This window comes from Xenopus laevis, chromosome 9_10S (assembly GCF_017654675.1).
Source record: "Xenopus laevis strain J_2021 chromosome 9_10S, Xenopus_laevis_v10.1, whole genome shotgun sequence".
Taxonomy (NCBI): domain Eukaryota; kingdom Metazoa; phylum Chordata; class Amphibia; order Anura; family Pipidae; genus Xenopus; species Xenopus laevis.
This window is the reverse complement of record NC_054388.1, coordinates 13632105-13649514: the sequence shown is the minus strand read 5'-3', so window position 1 is coordinate 13649514 and position 17410 is coordinate 13632105. Positions and strand designations below refer to the sequence as shown.

The 17410-nt window shown below is 42.2% G+C and overlaps 1 protein-coding gene across 1 annotated transcript; it reads right to left on the bottom strand.

Moving 5' to 3' along the window:
- Positions 1–5818: 5818 nt before the first annotated feature.
- On the bottom strand, positions 5819–16896 carry hrh3.S (histamine receptor H3 S homeolog). Its single transcript, XM_018238217.2, has 3 exons — positions 16274–16896; positions 12475–12641; positions 5819–6721 (listed from the first exon to the last, which is right to left on the bottom strand). Exons 1-3 carry the CDS (start codon positions 16515–16517, stop codon positions 5819–5821), a joined length of 1314 nt encoding a protein of 437 aa, XP_018093706.1. The 5' UTR covers positions 16518–16896.
- Positions 16897–17410: the final 514 nt, after the last annotated feature.

The window sequence follows — 17410 nt, the reverse complement described above, 5'->3', positions numbered from 1 at the left end:
GGCATTTCATTTATGCTATATGTCTCCTTTAAGTCTTTTAATCTTCTGATTGGCTACAGGCTGGTTGAGTCCTATGAATGTTCTAATTGGCTATAATTTCACCTGTCTCAAACAGGAATATAAAGGGTTTGCATCTCTACCTTCAAGCAATTGCCTGGGGCTGAGACTGTCTAAATAGTAGTCCGAAGGGCCCAGAGAGTTAAAACTGCCGTACCAATACACAGAAGTAATTAGCTTAGCAGGACAGCGTGAAATCGCAATGGACATTGATGGATTAATTGTGAGCCATCCCGTTGCCTCTTTCAGCTTCTGTCCCAAACAGTTAAAGGGCACAAATTGTATATGTCAGCAGTTGGCTTAAGCTCATTGTGAGAAACATTCATCATAATTAGCCACCAGAGTCTCAATAAGACTAAATGGAAGATTCTTGTGTAATCAGAGAGGGAATAGGATATATGAAACATAAATGCATGGTAGCCCTACCACACTGCTGCCATAGAGATGTATTTATTTATTGGGTAGGGAGTTAAATTGTTGTTTCCCTGTACAGTGTGAGGGTATATCTTAACCCCAGTCCTCTCCATACAAGGGGTCACTATTATCATACATTGTTTGTATATGGCTTATTGTGTGCCCAGAACATTCCTTCTGTGTAGGAGATGCCATATTGTTTCCCTTAGACAGTAGAATATGAGGGTAAAGCTTATTGCGTGCCCAGAGCATTCCTTCTCTGTATATTTGTATTATACATATGGGAAGGAGGTGCCATATTGTTTCCCTTAGACAGTACAGTATGAGGGTATAGCTTATTGTGTGCCCAGAGCATTCCTTCTCTGTATATTTGTATTTATACATATAGGAAGGAGTTGCCATATTGTTTCCCTTAGACAGTACAGTATGAGGATATAGCTTATTGTGTGCCCAGAGCATTCCTTCTCTGTATATTTGTATTTATACATATGGGAAGGAGGTGCCATATTGTTTCCCTTAGACAGTACAGTATGAGGGTATAGCTTATTGTGTGCCCAGAACATTCCTTCTCTGTATATTTGTATTTATACATATGGGAAGGAGGTGCCATATTGTTTCCCTTAGACAGTACAGTATGAGGATATAGCTTATTGTGTGCCCAGAGCATTCCTTCTCTGTATATTTGTATTTATACATATGGGAAGGAGGTGCCATATTGTTTCCCTTAGACAGTACAGTATGAGGGTATAGCTTATTGTGTGCCCAGAACATTCCTTCTCTGTATATTTGTATTTATACATATGGGAAGGAGGTGCCATATTGATTCCCTTAGACAGTACAGTATGAGGGTATAGCTTATTGTGTGTTCAGAAAATTCCTTCTCTGTATATTTGTATTTATACATATGGGAAGGAGGTGCCATATTGTTTCCCTTAGACAGTACAGTATGAGGGTATAGCTTATTGTGTGCCCAGAACATTCCTTCTCTGTATATTTGTATTTATAAAAATGGGAAGGAGGTGCCATAGAGTTTCCATAGAGACCCCCCTTGTTCCATACAGAGGTGCCATTTACTGCTTGTGTGACCTTAGATTTCCGAGGGCATTGCTGAATCTCATTTTCATTCTATATTCTCTATTGCAGGGTACAAATAGCTGTAATTTGTTGAACTGTGGCAACGCACCCTTTATAGCAAGGGGACCCGACCCGCAGGTTAAGGATCCATGTTATATTCTTGGAACCCTTTTCTTCTTGTTTTTTTGTGTGATCATCCCCATATAACGCCCCCAGATTGGCATCTTGTGGCACACTACCTGCTGCTTCCTTATGCATTTATACAGCAGTTCTGTCTCATTTGCACTTAAAGGATTCCGCTATCTGTGTGATTGTTCCTGGAACAGTTATGTGAGATTGATCAGGAGTCGTGCCTTGCTTTCATCAGTCTCCTTTCATCTTTCCGTCTGCCCCATCACCTGCTAAGGCACAAGTAGCCTAATTAGATGACAGAAAGAACCCGGGGTTGGCACTCGGCTTTTCCGGCAGGCACAGTGTTCCGCTGAATCTGTCCCCTGTCTGACGTAATCTTAGGGAATACTCTTATTGTGGAGTTTGTTTCTTCTTTGTGGACTTCAGTTCCCAGCAGCCATAGCTAGCAAGCATTTAGCAGATAGGGTGCAAGATATATAAGCTATTTCCAACACTGGAGTTGGAGACATTGGGACAAATTTACTAAAGGGCGAAGTGACTAATGAGGACGAGAATTTGCCGGCGTGCTATCATTTCGGTACTTCGCTGATTTACTAATGTTCATTGGCGTAACTCCGCTAGCGAAGGAGATTGACTCTAGCGGTACTTTTCACTCGACGAAACTACGGAAATTGACTAAGATGCGGATTTTACTGAACGTTACCTCTTGCGCCAGACTTGCCTTCACCACCTCAGACCAGACGAAGTGCAATAGAGTAGATAGGACTTCCTCCAAATTTAGTTGGAAAAAAAGTCCCAAAAAACACTGGTGACTTTTCATTTTTCAAGGTGATAGGCTGCAAAAGAGCATAAAACGTTTTTGGGGTAACCCACTTCCCCCCTACATTTCCTTACATATGGCACATAAATTATATACTGGGCTCATCTGTAGGGCAATATAACAATATAACTTTTTTTTATTTTATTAAGGTTTCTCAGGCTTGTGTAGTGTAATGTACGTGCTGCAACATATACGTCAATTGAACTTTAACTTTCCGTTGTATGTAAATTAGGCAACGCTAGCGTAACTTCGCTTTGCTTGGTGCAGTCGCGATAGCACAACTTCGCCAGTGTTCAGCTCCCTGGACGCAACTTCAGATTTTAATGAATTAGCGGTGTCCTGGCGAATCTACACCTGGAGAAGTGTTGTGATGTGAGCGAAGGGACAGGGACCCTTCAAAAGAATAAAGCATGAGCGTTGGGGAAAAGAAGAAGAAGGTATTGGTACTGGAGAAAGGAGGAGGGTGGTATGGGCACTTGGGAAAGGAATGACAAGGTATGGGCACTGGGTAAAGGATTGCAAAGACAGGTGAATGGAGGGGAGGGACAAAGACAAGAAAGAGTGCAGGGATGAAAGCTGGGGAAGACAAAGGTATGAATACAGGAGATAGGAAGAAATGACGAACACTAGGAAAAATGGTAGATGTGATTATTGCTATTGAAATAGGGTGGGTGAACATAGCGGAAAAATAGGTTGATGGAATGCACTGGTATTATTCTGGTATATGAGCCATCAATCAAAATTAATAAGCACTTAAAGGAACAGTAACAATGAAAAAATTAAAGTTTTTTTAAAGGCATGTCAATATACTGTGGCACTGCACTGTTAAAATGTGTGTGTTTGCTTCAGAAACACTAAAGTTTAAATAAACAAGCTACTGTGTAGCCATGGGGGCAGCCATTCAAGCACAGAACACACAGTAGGTTACAGATAAGCTCTGAAGATTCCCATTGTATACTACAGAGTTTATCTGTTATCTGCTGTGTATACAATGCCTTTTCTCCTGTTTCAGCTTTGAATGGCTGCCCCCACGGCTACACAATTTATAAAAACTATTGTAGAGTTTCTGAAGCAAACACATAACTTTACGTTACTCTTTCTTTAAACTTACTGTTTATATTCCCTTGGCCCATTTCAATGAAATGATAAGACCGGGAGTATCACCTAGAGCTGAGTGGGGATTTGCAGCATAGATATCAAGGTTTGATATGGAACAGATATATGACAGTTCCTACTCACATTGAGTATAAAATAGAAGGAAGGAAGAACTAGCATAAAGGCTCAACAAAGAGGAACTTGGTACCATAAGAAAATAATATCCTTTATTGTTGAATATTTGCACAGGGATACAGCACACAGAGAGGTCACAGCTGCTGAACCCCGTGACATTTAAACTTGGACAGGGCCATCTGACAGCCACATGCAGATCTCACAATATGGCACCCAGTGGGTGGGACCTACACATGAATACTTGGCAATGCAACGTAGCATGGAAATGGTGGATTGGATGCCAAGCCGGACCGTGTGCGATCAGACTGTGAGCTGTAATTCTGCAAAACACTGAGAAGCCATTTGTGGGATACAGGAGGTAGATCTTTACTCTTGAGTAAGTCAAATATAGTCCTATAGCTTCTACTTGTATGGGGCCCTCAAGGGCCAAGCGTGTTCTAAAGGTGACCATGGCAGCGCCTGGAGTATGCAATGTTTAATGTGCAGTCCTCTATAGTCCTTGTTCCCTGCAACTCAGGGTGACTTAGGTGCAAGAGATTGATAACTATGTCTGTGCTAGATTTTTGTATTCTTTCCTAATACTAAAAGTACAAGTACCGCAACATGTCATTCTAGTGCCCTTAAAATTCCCTGCTGAGTTGCCCTTAGTAGAAGGGAATGTCTATGCTGCCATAGTTTTAAGGTATCTCTCTGTACAGGCTATGAGCAAGCTTTAGAGGGCTTTTCCTGCTGAATTGTGATTAGTACAGGGAATAACTATGCTGCCATAGTTTTATGGTATCTCTCTGTACAGGCTATGAGCAAATTTAGGGGGCTGTTCCTGCTAAATTGTGCTTAGTACCTATGCTGCTATAGTTTTATGGTATCTCTCTGTACAGGCTATAAGCAAACTTAGGGGCTGTTCCTGCTGAATTGTTCTTAGTACAGGGGAATATCTATGCTGGCATAGTTTTATGGGATCTCTCTGTACAGACCATGAGCAAACTTAAGGGCTGTTCCTGCTGAATTGTGCTTAGTACAGAGGAATACCTATGCTGCCATAGTTTTATAGTTTCTCTCTGTACAGACTATGAGCAAACTTAGGGGCTGTTCCTGCTGAATTGTGTTTAGTACAGAGGAATACCTATGCTGCCATAGTTTTATAGTTTCTCTCTGTACAGGCTATGAGCAAACTTAGGGGCTGTTCCTGCTGAATTGTGTTTAGTACAGAGGAATTCCTATGCTGCTATCATTTAATGGTATTTCTCTGTACAGGCTATGAGCAGAACTCGGGGGCTGTGCCTGATCAGTTATGCTAAGTGTTTCTTTTGAATTGTGCTTAGTAACAAAAAATAGCTATGTAGAATTGAAAAATGTGACCCCCCCACTGCTGTTCAAATAGCCCTAGTTTCATCTGAACACAAGCTAGGCGAGCCATAGCCTTCCCATTGTTTGATACTACCATTTGTTAGTACATTGAGGCCAGTCTTGTTTGATACTTTGACACAACTGATTGCATTTGCTGTTGACAAGCAATGACATGGGACAGTAGGAAGCAAGTTGGCTTGTCAGAGCAATGCCCCCCTTTGCCATCATGTGTATTTAAACCCCTTCTCTGCAGTCAACAGAAGATTATCAGAGGCAGGCTTGTTTACCAGTTCGAACTCTGCTTTTCACTCACGAAAAACAAATATTATCTATTAATAAAGTGCCTGGAATTTTCCAAAGTGCTGAACAAACAGGGAGAAGGTATGCGGGGAAGGGAATCGATGGTGGTGGTAGTGTTGGAACTGTCCAATCCTACATCCATGAGGTCACAGTAAGAAGTCATAGTCTTTGCTATCATAAACTGTTGGAACAAAAAAATTAAAAACACAATGGACCACCCTCCTGCTAGAAAAGAACCATATCCTGTACTGACGGTCACAGCGGGTGGAGGAGCCTTATTGGCCACAGATGACAAGAGGAGTTTTGTTTGCAAGCAATGTGATGGAACCCACTGCGTAACTGACGGGACTGTTTCCATTACTCGTTTTCAGAAGAGTTTCCAAAAACATATTCCTCTAGGAACTTCCATCTATGTTTCTGAGATAGTTGTGCTGTCTCTGGTGCTCACTTCCAGCAGTAATGGAACTTACCATTTGCTTTGAGTTTCAGTTTTTGAGGGCAAAGGATCTTCTTAAATGCCCTTTTGAAGCTGTTATGGCATAGAGGATAAAGGATTGGGTTGACGGCAGAGTTGACCCACAAAAGCCAGAAGGAAGCTTCGTACCAGTAATTTGGAACACAGTGACCCCTACAAGCAGCCCTAATGATCATCAAAAGAGTGTATGGCGCCCAACACAGCCCAAACACACACACTATAACTGCTAGTGACTTTGCAACTTTTTTGTCCCTTGATAGACGGAACCGTTGAGCAATTCCTTGGGAAACCACTCTCATCTTTTTCTCAAGAGATGGGGTAGAGCTAGACTCATTAAAACTCCTCCTTGCAGACCTTGATTTACCCATGGTGGTCACTGTGCTCCCATTTAAAGAGTTTCTTTTCATTCCCCTCACCCTTTCAATCATTTCCGATTCTGTTATCTTAATGGTCTTCTTCTGATTAGACCCACCAAATCTGGTCATCTTTTGATGCAGCTTCCAACATTTCAAGGAGCTGGACCTGGCTTTTTCTGGAGGCACCCTGATGTCATCAGTGGTCATGTGACTTTGGACTTCCTGTAGAAGGTCCAGTCGTGCCTTGGTTCGCTTTTGAATGTTCATATAGATGCTGACGTTGAAGTAGGTCACACTGATGAATGGAGTGAAGAATTCCAGCGTGGAAGCTGTTATGAGGAAGTACCAATTGTAAAAGAATTCGGCGAAACATTCCCCATCTGGAATGATGCTGCCACCGGCAATATATTCCCATATAATAATGGCTGGTCCATATAGGAGAAAGGCCAAGATCCACACCATGGTCATTTTCAAGACTGCATGCCGGCTGTTACTCTGCTGAGCTCGGTAACTGACCTAAAAAATAAACAATGGGTCTGCATCAGTGTGTTGGACATCTCTTATGTTCACATTGAAAATATAAGGATTGCTTAAAGGGGGCCCTCTGCCTGCTGGGACGAATTACCTTTCTGTCCAACCCAAGAACTCTCATGAGGTCTTCTCTGAATATCAACTATGTTTATACCTTTGGTACAGTCTGCAGAAGATGTTCTTCAGACCCCAACCTATTTTACCGTGAGCCACATTCAAAAATAAAAAGAGTTGGGGAGCAACACAGGAATGCAAAAACTTCCTGGGATGCCAAATAAGGGCTGTAATTGGCTATTTTGTGGCCCCTATGTAGATAGACAGAGTACAGGAGGCTCTGTTTGGCAGTACATCTGTTTTTTTATACCACTAAAACTTGCCTCCTAGCCTGGAATTCAAAAATAAGCCCCTGCTTTGAGGCCACAGGGAGCAACATATTAGGGGTTGGTGAGTAACATGTTGCTCGCTAGCTACTGGTTGGGGATCACAAGTGTTGGGAATGGCAATGAACATTGATACCAATTAGTGGTAGATGGTTGCTTTAAAATAGATATGTTCTCATTATTGCAACAGCCCCTGGGTTGTTGCCTGAGGAGGAGTCTTGGCCACTTCTAATCCCCTCAACACCTGCTCCTAACTAATTCTGTATTGCGGATGCAGCACACATGCTTCTACATCTGATATAGAAAAATCCAGCAAAGTCAAAGTAATCATCAAGCTTATTACAAGGGATTGTAAGGATTCTGAGGCTTTGAGAAGAAGGACTTGTTCCGTTCGCTACATCAAAAGTGCATCTGTAGATTGGCGTTTCATCTGCAGCCACTCGAGCCCTGAGAGGCTTGTGCATATTGCAGAGAGCAAGATATGAAGCGCTCAGGGAAGAGAACAGATCGTTGGACAGTGAATGGAGACACAAACAAAGGAAAGCATGGGGGGCTGCAGGAATATTACAATTTGAATTCAATTTATGTTTATTGTCAATCTGTAAAATAAAAGTGCATTGTAATAAGAGAATGTGGAATTTTCAGCTCCAGTCATGGAATGTGATCAAGTCTTGGATGGAGTTCTGCACATGAGACTTAGGCTTGGTTATACAGTAGCCAAGGGGTGGCTTTCCTGGGCTCCAACTCCCAGCATTCCATGGCATGTAAAGGTTGTCTGTGCCTTTTATGTTATATCTGAAGTCTAATTAGGTGTATAATAAGATGTTTATGAGGCCAAACTGTAGCCATCTTGTTTACATTGTGAATGTACCATAATGGCAAGTGTTGGACTAGGGTGTTTGGGGCCCACTGGAAAATGTGACCTCAAGAGCCCTTCTCTGCCACTGGCATGGCTACAGAACCTCCATTCCCATCACCAGCTGCCAGATTGGGATTGTGGGGTATCATCCTGTCCTTCTGACTTTTCTGAATGGCCTGAAAAAGGTCCAAAAGCTGAGTAGATCTAGCAAGATTTTTGGGAAGGCTTATACTTCAAATGTTTCAAAGTTCGGTAGTTTTGTTTGCGCTTCCTCAACTAAACTTTCTTATCACTCAGGTCAGCCACTATAGGCAGCAGTGTAGCAATTGCGCCTTTTCAGATAAAGGGTAAATGGTCCCAATGTCGGACTAGGACACCAGGGGCCCACCCAAAAATCTTAGACCAGGGGCCCGCCATAAAACCTTAGACCAGGGACAACCAATACTCTTCATCTCCTCAATCAACCTCTATTCTCTTAGTTTGTTTTCTTTACATGCTATAATCTATTATTCCATCTATTTAGCCTCGTTGTTCTCATAGAATAGGGAATGGCCATGAAATAGGCCAAAAGTTTAGCAGCATGAGGGCCCACTGACACCTGGGCCCAGGCCCGGACTGGCAATCTGTAGGTTCTGGCAAATGCCAGAGGGGCTGCTATAAGGTCCCATAGAAAGTCAGTATTTAGTGGGCTGGTGGGAGCTGTTTGGGCCTCTATGTGGGCTGATTGGGCCTCTGTGTACATGAAATGCCAGTGCCTATTTTAATTCTCAGTCCGGACCTGCCTGGGCCCACAGGGAGTTTTCCTGGTATCTCCGTGGGCCAGTCCGAAACTGAACGGTCCTGATGCATATCTTATATGTTCTTTTTTTTAGAGGGGTAATGTGAGAAATTAAGCCTTGGCGCCCAAGCCCCTTTTTCCACCGCAGGGTGGGCTCTGTGAATAAAAAAGCATGGGAGAGCGAGATGTTTTATGTGAATGGCTTTATGTAGAATGGGCTGAGCTCTGAGAGGGGCAGATTTGCTCCGGATAACTAAGGGGTTAGGAACTGAATGACAGGACTGTGTGTGATGATTGCCCGGCCTGTCTAATCCAATGAGGCTTCTCCACAGCAGCCTATTCCTAATCAGTCCTCTGCCACTGGGAACCTGTCTCCCTGGAGGGAATAATAACAAGCTCCAAGTTTATTTAACAACACTAATCCAACATCGACCAGCAACCCCCCGGCCAGCCATGATCTCACCATAATGAATCTTAATAGACTTCCAAGGGCCACTTGGCAGAGAGCTGTCAGCTACTGTGAGCCGCCAGCAGAACGTGTCAAGTCACCTGGCACAATTCATTTGTATCACCAGAGGAGGCACCAAAACAACCAGGGTACAGACTAACACCCTATATACAGTATATCACTAGTGCCAAGGCAGAACATAGTGGTGCTATGTATGTGTGTCACGGTAGAGAAGGATAATGTGTGTCAGTAGATACTGTGTGTGTCTGCCAGAGAAGAGAAGGATGTTTTTGTGTGTCAGTAGAGATAGTGTGTACCAGGGTAGAGAAAGTGTGTGTGTCAGTAGGTACTGTTTGTACCAGGGTAGAGAAGGATTTTTGTGTGTGTGTGTGTGTGTCAGGGTAGAGAATGATAGTGTATCTGTCAGTAGGTATTATATGTGCGTATGCCACAGTATTAAAAAATAGTATGTGTGTGAGTAGGAACTGTGTGTATGTGTGCCAGGGTAGAGAAGGATTTTTGTGTGTGCCAGTAGAGATAGTGTGTACCAGTAGAGATAGTGTGTACCAGTAGAGATAGTGTGTACCAGGGTAGAGAAAGTGTGTGTGTCAGAAGGTACTGTGTGTGCCAAGGGTATAGAAGGATTTTTGTGTGTGTGCATCAGGGTAGTGAAAGATAGTGTGTTTGTGTCCATGGATACCATGTCCATGGATGTGTGTGTATGCCAGGGTATAGAAGGATAGTATGTGTGTGAGTAGATACTGTGTGTATGTGTGCCAGGGTAGAGACTTTGCAGAGAAAGCGACAGAACATGGCAAGTGTGTGTGTCGGTAGGTAATATATATGCCTGTCTGTGTCAGTAGGTGCTCTGTGTTAGTGCCAGGGTACAGAAGGATAGTGTGTGTGTCTGTGCCAAGGGCAGTCTCAGGGCTCTGACACTCTAGGCAGGGACTAGAATGCCAATGGCTTCAATATATTGATCCTTTCTCTGACATCCTCACACCCCCTTGGGCACCCTCTGTCATCATCATTTCTTACATTAATGTTCCCTTTGATGAAGAGCCGCCCCCCGTTCATGAAGACATAGCACATCCCAGTTATTGGGTGGTACCTGCTTCTCCCCTTCCATCCTCTCTGTGCCACCCTTCAGGGCAAGTGGGACGCAAATTATGATTATTTATGTTTCATTTTTCTGAATGGCACTTGCTGTCACCCCCTGGGCCTGCCTTAGGAAATATGTTTTCCATGCTTTTCTCTTCCATTCTGTTAAAGGGAAAGTGCACCTTTAAATTAACATTTAATGAGTTATACATGAATTATTTTTTAATCAGTGCTTTTGCCATAATTATTTTTCCATTCTGCAACTGAAAATGGTTATCTTGTGTGAGAGTTGTTGACCCCAGCAGTGAAAACTATACATGATAAGAGTTTAGCTTTATTCTTATTTTTATTTACTTTATCTTTGTTTTTTATTTTCTGACTTCTACACTGCTACCAGGTTGCTTGGGTAATTTAACGTAAACCTGCAAAAGGAGTGGGGTATTCAATGATTGATGATTCAGGAGAAGAATAGATGCCCTATTGCCCCAAAGAAAGTGAAATTTAGTTTAATGTCCTGAGACTGCCCCCTGTTGATTGCGAAGGAGATTGTCCCACCACTTATCATATAGATGCCTTTATTATTTAGACATGGCCATTTGGAAAGGGTGAAACTTATCTGGGGTATCTGTAGAGCAGGCTGGAAAATATTACTTACAAACCAATAATAGTATTATTCTCCCAGCAGAGGAGGGGACTGTAGGGATGCTTAGATATCATCCTGGCACTGAATGAGTTACTTATTGGCACTAGATCGATAAATGATGATAGATGATGATAAATAAATAGATAGATGATGGATAGATAGATAGAGATAGATAGATAGATAGATAGATAGATAGATAGATAGATAGATAGATAGATAGATAGATGATAAATAAATAGATAGGTGATGGATAGATAGATAGAGATAGATAGATAGATGATAGAGAGAGAGAGAGAGAGAGAGAGAGACAGAGAGAGAGAGAGAGAGACACAGAGAGAGAGAGAGAGAGAGAGAGAGAGACAGAGAGAGAGAGAGAGACAGAGATAAATAGATAGATAGACAGATATATAGATAGAGAGATAGAAAGAGAGATAGGTAGATAGATAGATAGATAGATAGATAGATAGAGAGAGAGAGAGAGAGAGAGAGAGAGAGAGAGATGTTAGATAGATAGCTAGATAGATAGATAGATAGATAGATAGATAGATAGATAGATAGATAGATAGATAGATAGATAGATAGATAGATAGATAGAGACAGAGAGAGAGACAGAGAAACAGAGAGACAGAGAAACAGAGAGACAGAGAGAGAGAGACAGAGAGAAGATAACTAGATAGATAATAGATAGATAAATAGAGAGAGAGAGAGAGAGAGAGAGAGAGAGAGAGAGAGAGAGAGAGAGAGAGAGAGAGAGGGAGAGAGAGAGAGATGATAGATAGATAGATAGATAGATAGATAGATGATAGATAAATAGATAGATAGACAGATATATAGATAGAGAGATATAGAAAGATAGATAGATAGATAGATAGATGATAGATAGATAGATAGATAGATAGATAATAGACAGATCGATATATAGATAGATAGATAGATAGATAGATAGATAGATAGATAGATAGATAGATAGTGAGAGCTCATATGGATCAGCCGCATTATTGTGCCCGTGCCAAGTAAATATCTTCAAGTTCCAGCTGGGAGATGCTGCAGGTTATTTAGTACAAGGTAGCATTGAGTTTATACCACTTCTGCTGAAATACCATGCATCACCAGCAGATGGTGGTATATGACTTGCTACACTCACTAGGCCGGTTCTTTAGAAAAGGATAGTGTGTTTCCAGCTGCATTCCTAATAACTGGTGATTATTTAGCATGCAGATTATTTGTTTACACCCAAGTGGCAGCTCGAATATGAATGAATCAAATCTGCTACATGAGGAAATATATTTCTTTTAAACACAGCTGTTCAATTGCAACTCCCAGCAGGCCTTATAGTTCAGCGACATCTGCAGGGCCATGTGTTGGGGATGAACGCAATTAAAACATTTTATGAAGAAGCCTCTGTGGATTTGGACCACCCTCTTGGTTCTGTACTGCCCACTGCCTGCCCAAAATCCCATACCATGGCACCTTCTACATCTACTCATAGGTTCTTCTCTAATGCCTTCCCTTGTATCGGAGATACTCACAGCCCGGGTCACAGAGATGAACCTGTCGTAGCTGATGAGCACGATGTTGAACACGGACGAGGTGCAGAGCAGATAATCCAGAACCAGCCACAGTTTGCAAACGCTCCTGCCAAAGCTCCATCTGCCAGTCAGTACGTATGGCACATACAGAGGGATGCACAGGGCACCTGCCATAGAAAACAAATGACTGGCTTTGTCACAATATCATGGGAAGGGAAAAGTCAGGGTTTAACGACCCTGACTAGTAGGAGGTTCTGCAGCAGCTTCTAAAAGGCTGTAGTCGGGTTTATTCCATAGCCAAGCTGTGTATCTCTAATTGCATTAAAGGAACAGTGACATCAAACAATTAAAGTGTTTCAAAGGAATGACAATATAATGTACTGTTGGCCTTTCACTGGTAAAACTGGTGTGTTTGCTCTAGAAACACTACTATAGTTTATATAAACAAGCTGCTGTGTAGCCAGGGGGACAGCCATTCAAGCACAGGATACACAGTAGATAACAGATAAGTACTACTATAGTTTATATAAACAAACTGCTGTGTAGCCATGGGGGCAGCCATTCAAGCACAGGATACACAGTAGATAACAGATAAGTACTACTATAGTTTATATAAACAAGCTGCTGTGTAGCCATGGGGGCAGCCATTCAAGCACAGGATACACAGTAGATAACAGATAAGTACTAATATAGTTTATATAAACAAGCTTTTGTGTAGCCATGGGGCAGCCATTCAAGCACAGGATACACAGTAGGTAACAGATAAGTACTACTATAGTTTATATAAACAAGCTGCTGTGTAGCCATGGGGGCAGCCATTCAAGCACAGGATACACAGTAGATAACAGATAAGTACTACTATAGTTTATATAAACAAGCTGCTGTGTAGCCACGGGGGCAGCCATTCAAGCACAGAATACACAGTAGATTATGGATAAGTACTACTATAGTAGTAGTACTACTGTACCCCTAGAATCTTTCACATAGCTGGTTGTACCCCTACATTCTTGTGCTTAGCCTTACTCCAGCAATCTTGCTCTGAATTCTAATGCTATACCCCAAGAATCCATCCCTTAGCTGGATGTACCCCAAATAATTGTGCATAGGCAAATCAGCCTATGATTAAGTATCCAATTGATACGAAAGGCGTTAGGCTGTATCCTAGTGCACTGAAATAAAAATTCTTTTGAACTGACAAGTCTGCCTGGAAGATTGGTCTTTGGAAGTGCCTGCTCATTTTTTCTTTAGGTTATCCGCTCCCTCAGCTGAAGGTTCAGGGCGGTGCACCTTGACCTCTTCTCCAAATTGGTGAGTTTTTACTTTGAGACCTGAGAATTCTACTGCAAACCTATTAGTGTTTATGACTCTATTTTGATTGTGCTAAGATAGCTGTACCCCAATAATCTTTCACATAGCTAGTTGTACCCCTAGATTCTTATACTTAGCCTCACTCCAGCAATTTTGCTCTGAATTCTAAGATTCTAAGATGGTTGTACCCCAAAATCCATCCTTGAGCTGGATGTACGCCAAATGATTGTGCTAAGATGGCTGTACCCTAAGAATTCTGTACTGAGCTCAATGCACCAATAATTCTTACTCAGCTTCCAGCAACTCTGTACCCCTAAAATATTGTACTGAGCTTTAAGCAGCCCAAGAGTCTTGCACTAAACTGTTTGGGCCCCAAGAAACTTGCTGTAAGATGGCTGTACCCCAGGAATGATGTATTATGTGTGCTGTGACCCTGGATCCTTGTTCTGAGCTGGCCCCTGGAGTACTTTTGTACTCCAAAAGTCTTGTACTGTACTGATTGAATCCAGTAATTTTGTACTGAGCTTAATGTACCCCTAGAACACTGTTAGCTAAACATACACCAAGAATATTGTACAAATCTAAATGTACCCCCAAAAGATTGCACTTCTCATGCTGTGTTTCAGGAATCTTACACTGATCTGACTACACTCCAGTAATATTGAACTAAGCTAATCTTGCGCTGAACTGGGTGTACCCCTAAAATTTTGCAGTGAACTGGATGGACCCATGGAATGCTGCACAGAGCTGACTGTGACTGGAGAATCTTGCAATGAATTGGTTGTACCGTAAAGATCTTGTACTGAACTGGCATTTAGGTATTCTGTCCCTACCTAGCTGTACCCAAGTGATGATTTCACAATTCAATGTGAAATTCTCAGGATACAGCCAGCACTTCCTCTAAGATGTGGAGATGCATGAAATATAGGGGTGCAGAATAGAATGTGGGGGTACATTCTTACTAGCGAAATAAAAATTAAGGGGTGCAGAATAGAATATTATGAATACATTTCTACTTTGGAATCATAGATTTTGATGTGCAGCATAGAATGTTGGGAATACATTCCTACTAGGGAATGAGAGATGTAGGGGTGCAGAATAGAATGTTGGGGATATATTCCTGCTAGTATATCAGAAATGTAGGCATGCAGAATAGAATATTAGGCATTCAGATTCTTCCTAAGGAATTAGAAATGAAAGGGTGCAGAAATTAATGTTGTGGATACATTTCTACTAGGAATTCAAAGCTGTTAGGGTGCAGAATAGAATATTGGGTATACATTTCTGCTAGGGAATCAGAGCTGTAGTGGTTTAGAATAAATGTTTCAAGGATGCATTCCTAATAGAGAATCAGAGCTGTAGGGTACAGAATAGAATATTGGGGATACATTCCTAATAGAGAATCAGAGCTGTAGGGTACAGAATAGAATATTGGGGATACATTCCTAATAGAGAATCAGAGCTGTAGGGTACAGAATAGAATATTGGGAATACATTTCTAATAGAGAATCAGAGCTGTAGTGGTTCAAAATAGAATATTGGGGATACATTCCTAGTAGAAAATAAGAGCTGTCGGGGTACAGAATAGAATATTGGGGATACATTTATAATAGAGAATTAGATCTGTAGGGGTTTAGAATATAATTTTGGGGATACATTCCTAATAGAGAATCAGAGCTGTATCAGTTTAGAATATAATATTGGGGATACATTCCTAATAGAGAATCAGAGCTGTAGGGTGCAGAATAGAATATTGGGGATACATTACTAATAGATAATCAGAGCTGTAGGGTGCAGAATAGAATATTGGGGTGCATTCCTAATAGAGAATCAGAGCTGTAGGGGTGCAGATTAGAATATTGGGGATACATTCCTAATAGAGAATCAGAGTTGTAAGGGTGCAGAATCCAATATTGGGGATACATTCCTAATAGAGAATCAGAACTGTAGGGTGCAGATTAGAATATTGTGGATACATTCCTAATAGAGAATCAGAACTGTAGGGTGCAGAATAGAATATTGGGGTGCATTCCTAATAGAGAATCATAGCTGTAGGGGTACAGATTAGAATATTGGGGATACATTCCTAATAGAGAATCAGAGCTGTAGGGGTGCAGTTTAGAATATTGGGGATACATTCCTAATAGAGAATCAGAGCTTTATGGCTGCAGAATAGAATATTAGGGATACATTTCTAATAGAGAATCAGAGCTGTAGTGGTTCAGAATAGAATATTGGGGATACATTCCTAGTAGAAAACCAGAGCTGTAGGGGTGCAGATTAGAATATTGGGGATACATTCCTAATAGAGTATCAGAGCTGTAGGGTGCAGAATAGAATATTGGTGTGCATTCCTAAAAGAGAATCAGAGCTGTAAGGGTGCAGAATCCAATATTGGGTATACATTCCTAATAGAGAATCAGAGCTGTTTGGGTGCAGAACAGGGACTAGAGCTTTTTAATTACAGAAAAGAAAGTGAGGGATACTTTACCTACAAAGAAATCTGAGATAGCCAGGTTGAGAAGGAAGAAATTATTCTGGGTTCGGAGGCTGGAGTCCACAACAAAAGCCAGCATGACCAGGGCATTCCCCAGCACGGTGCTAACTATGAGGACCCCCATCAGGACAGCCAGGAAGACCGTCCAGGAAAAGTCTGGCACCCCGGGAACGTTGTCTCCCCCACTGGATCTCCAGGTGTCGTTGAGCTGCTGCCCGTTCTGCTGGGTGCTGTCCATTTCAGCACCACAGCCACTGGCCAGAGCTCTATGGGTGAATCATTGCAGCAGCAGCAGCAGCTGGAGACTCTCTATGGGCAGCACATGAACATCCCCGATCTGCCTCCCAGCAGGGGCAAGAGAATTGCAGGTTACAGGAGAGGCAAAGTGCTGGGAAGCAGCAGGGAAGTGGTTAATTGTACATCCAAACTCCTCTGTCCTGTCATGGTCTGTTCAAGGCGAGTGCCCAGTTACAAAGACACATTCTATCCCTCCTTATTCCGCCGGTGCCTATCTGAGTAGCTCGTTATCCTCATCTGTCTGATTCTGCCCCCTCTGAATGTTTTTCCACCCTCAGCTCCAAACCTCCTCCCCCTACCTCTCCCCATTCCCTACCCACCTCCAGCCAAAGTGCTTCAGACACAAGAGTGGCACAGCCACCCCAGGAAACACAAATTCCCAATTAGAAACACCAGGAACAACCAGTTTTGGCTCAGCTTGAACCCTATTGCCCCTGTACTGCCCAGCTTTGCAGGACAGATCTACAGGGAAAGCCTTCGGGCAGTAGAAGAGTCCAGGCCAGGGCACTTTGCCCTTCTCTCTATTCATTTAAAATGCTGTGACTTCTGCTGAGTGTTGTAATGGGAGTGCAGTGTCTCCGCTCCGTGTGATATCTGAACGGTGGGCTGGGGAATAGATGAAATTCTTCATTTTCTTTCCTGATCTGAGGTCAACCAGAGTGACCTTTTTTACAATGGGATTCTCAAAGGACATCATTAACTGCTGCTTTCATTTGATTGTATGGGAAATATTGTGTTTCTGCTAAAAAGACAAAATAACATTCCACAATTCTGAATTTGTCTTCTATAGATATTGAATTGCTGTGCCCCTCTGATTCATTCTGGGTAACTTCC

Coding starts and splice junctions, on each gene's coding strand:
- hrh3.S (XM_018238217.2), bottom strand. CDS start 16,517: ATGGACAGCACCCAGCAGAACGGGCAGCAGCTCAACGACACCTGGAGA. Junction 12,642..16,273: donor TATCTCAGATTTCTTTGTAG/GTAAAGTATCCC, acceptor TTTCTATGGCAG/GTGCCCTGTGCATCCCTCTG. Junction 6,722..12,474: donor TCATCTCTGTGACCCGGGCT/GTGAGTATCTCC, acceptor TTTATTTTTTAG/GTCAGTTACCGAGCTCAGCA.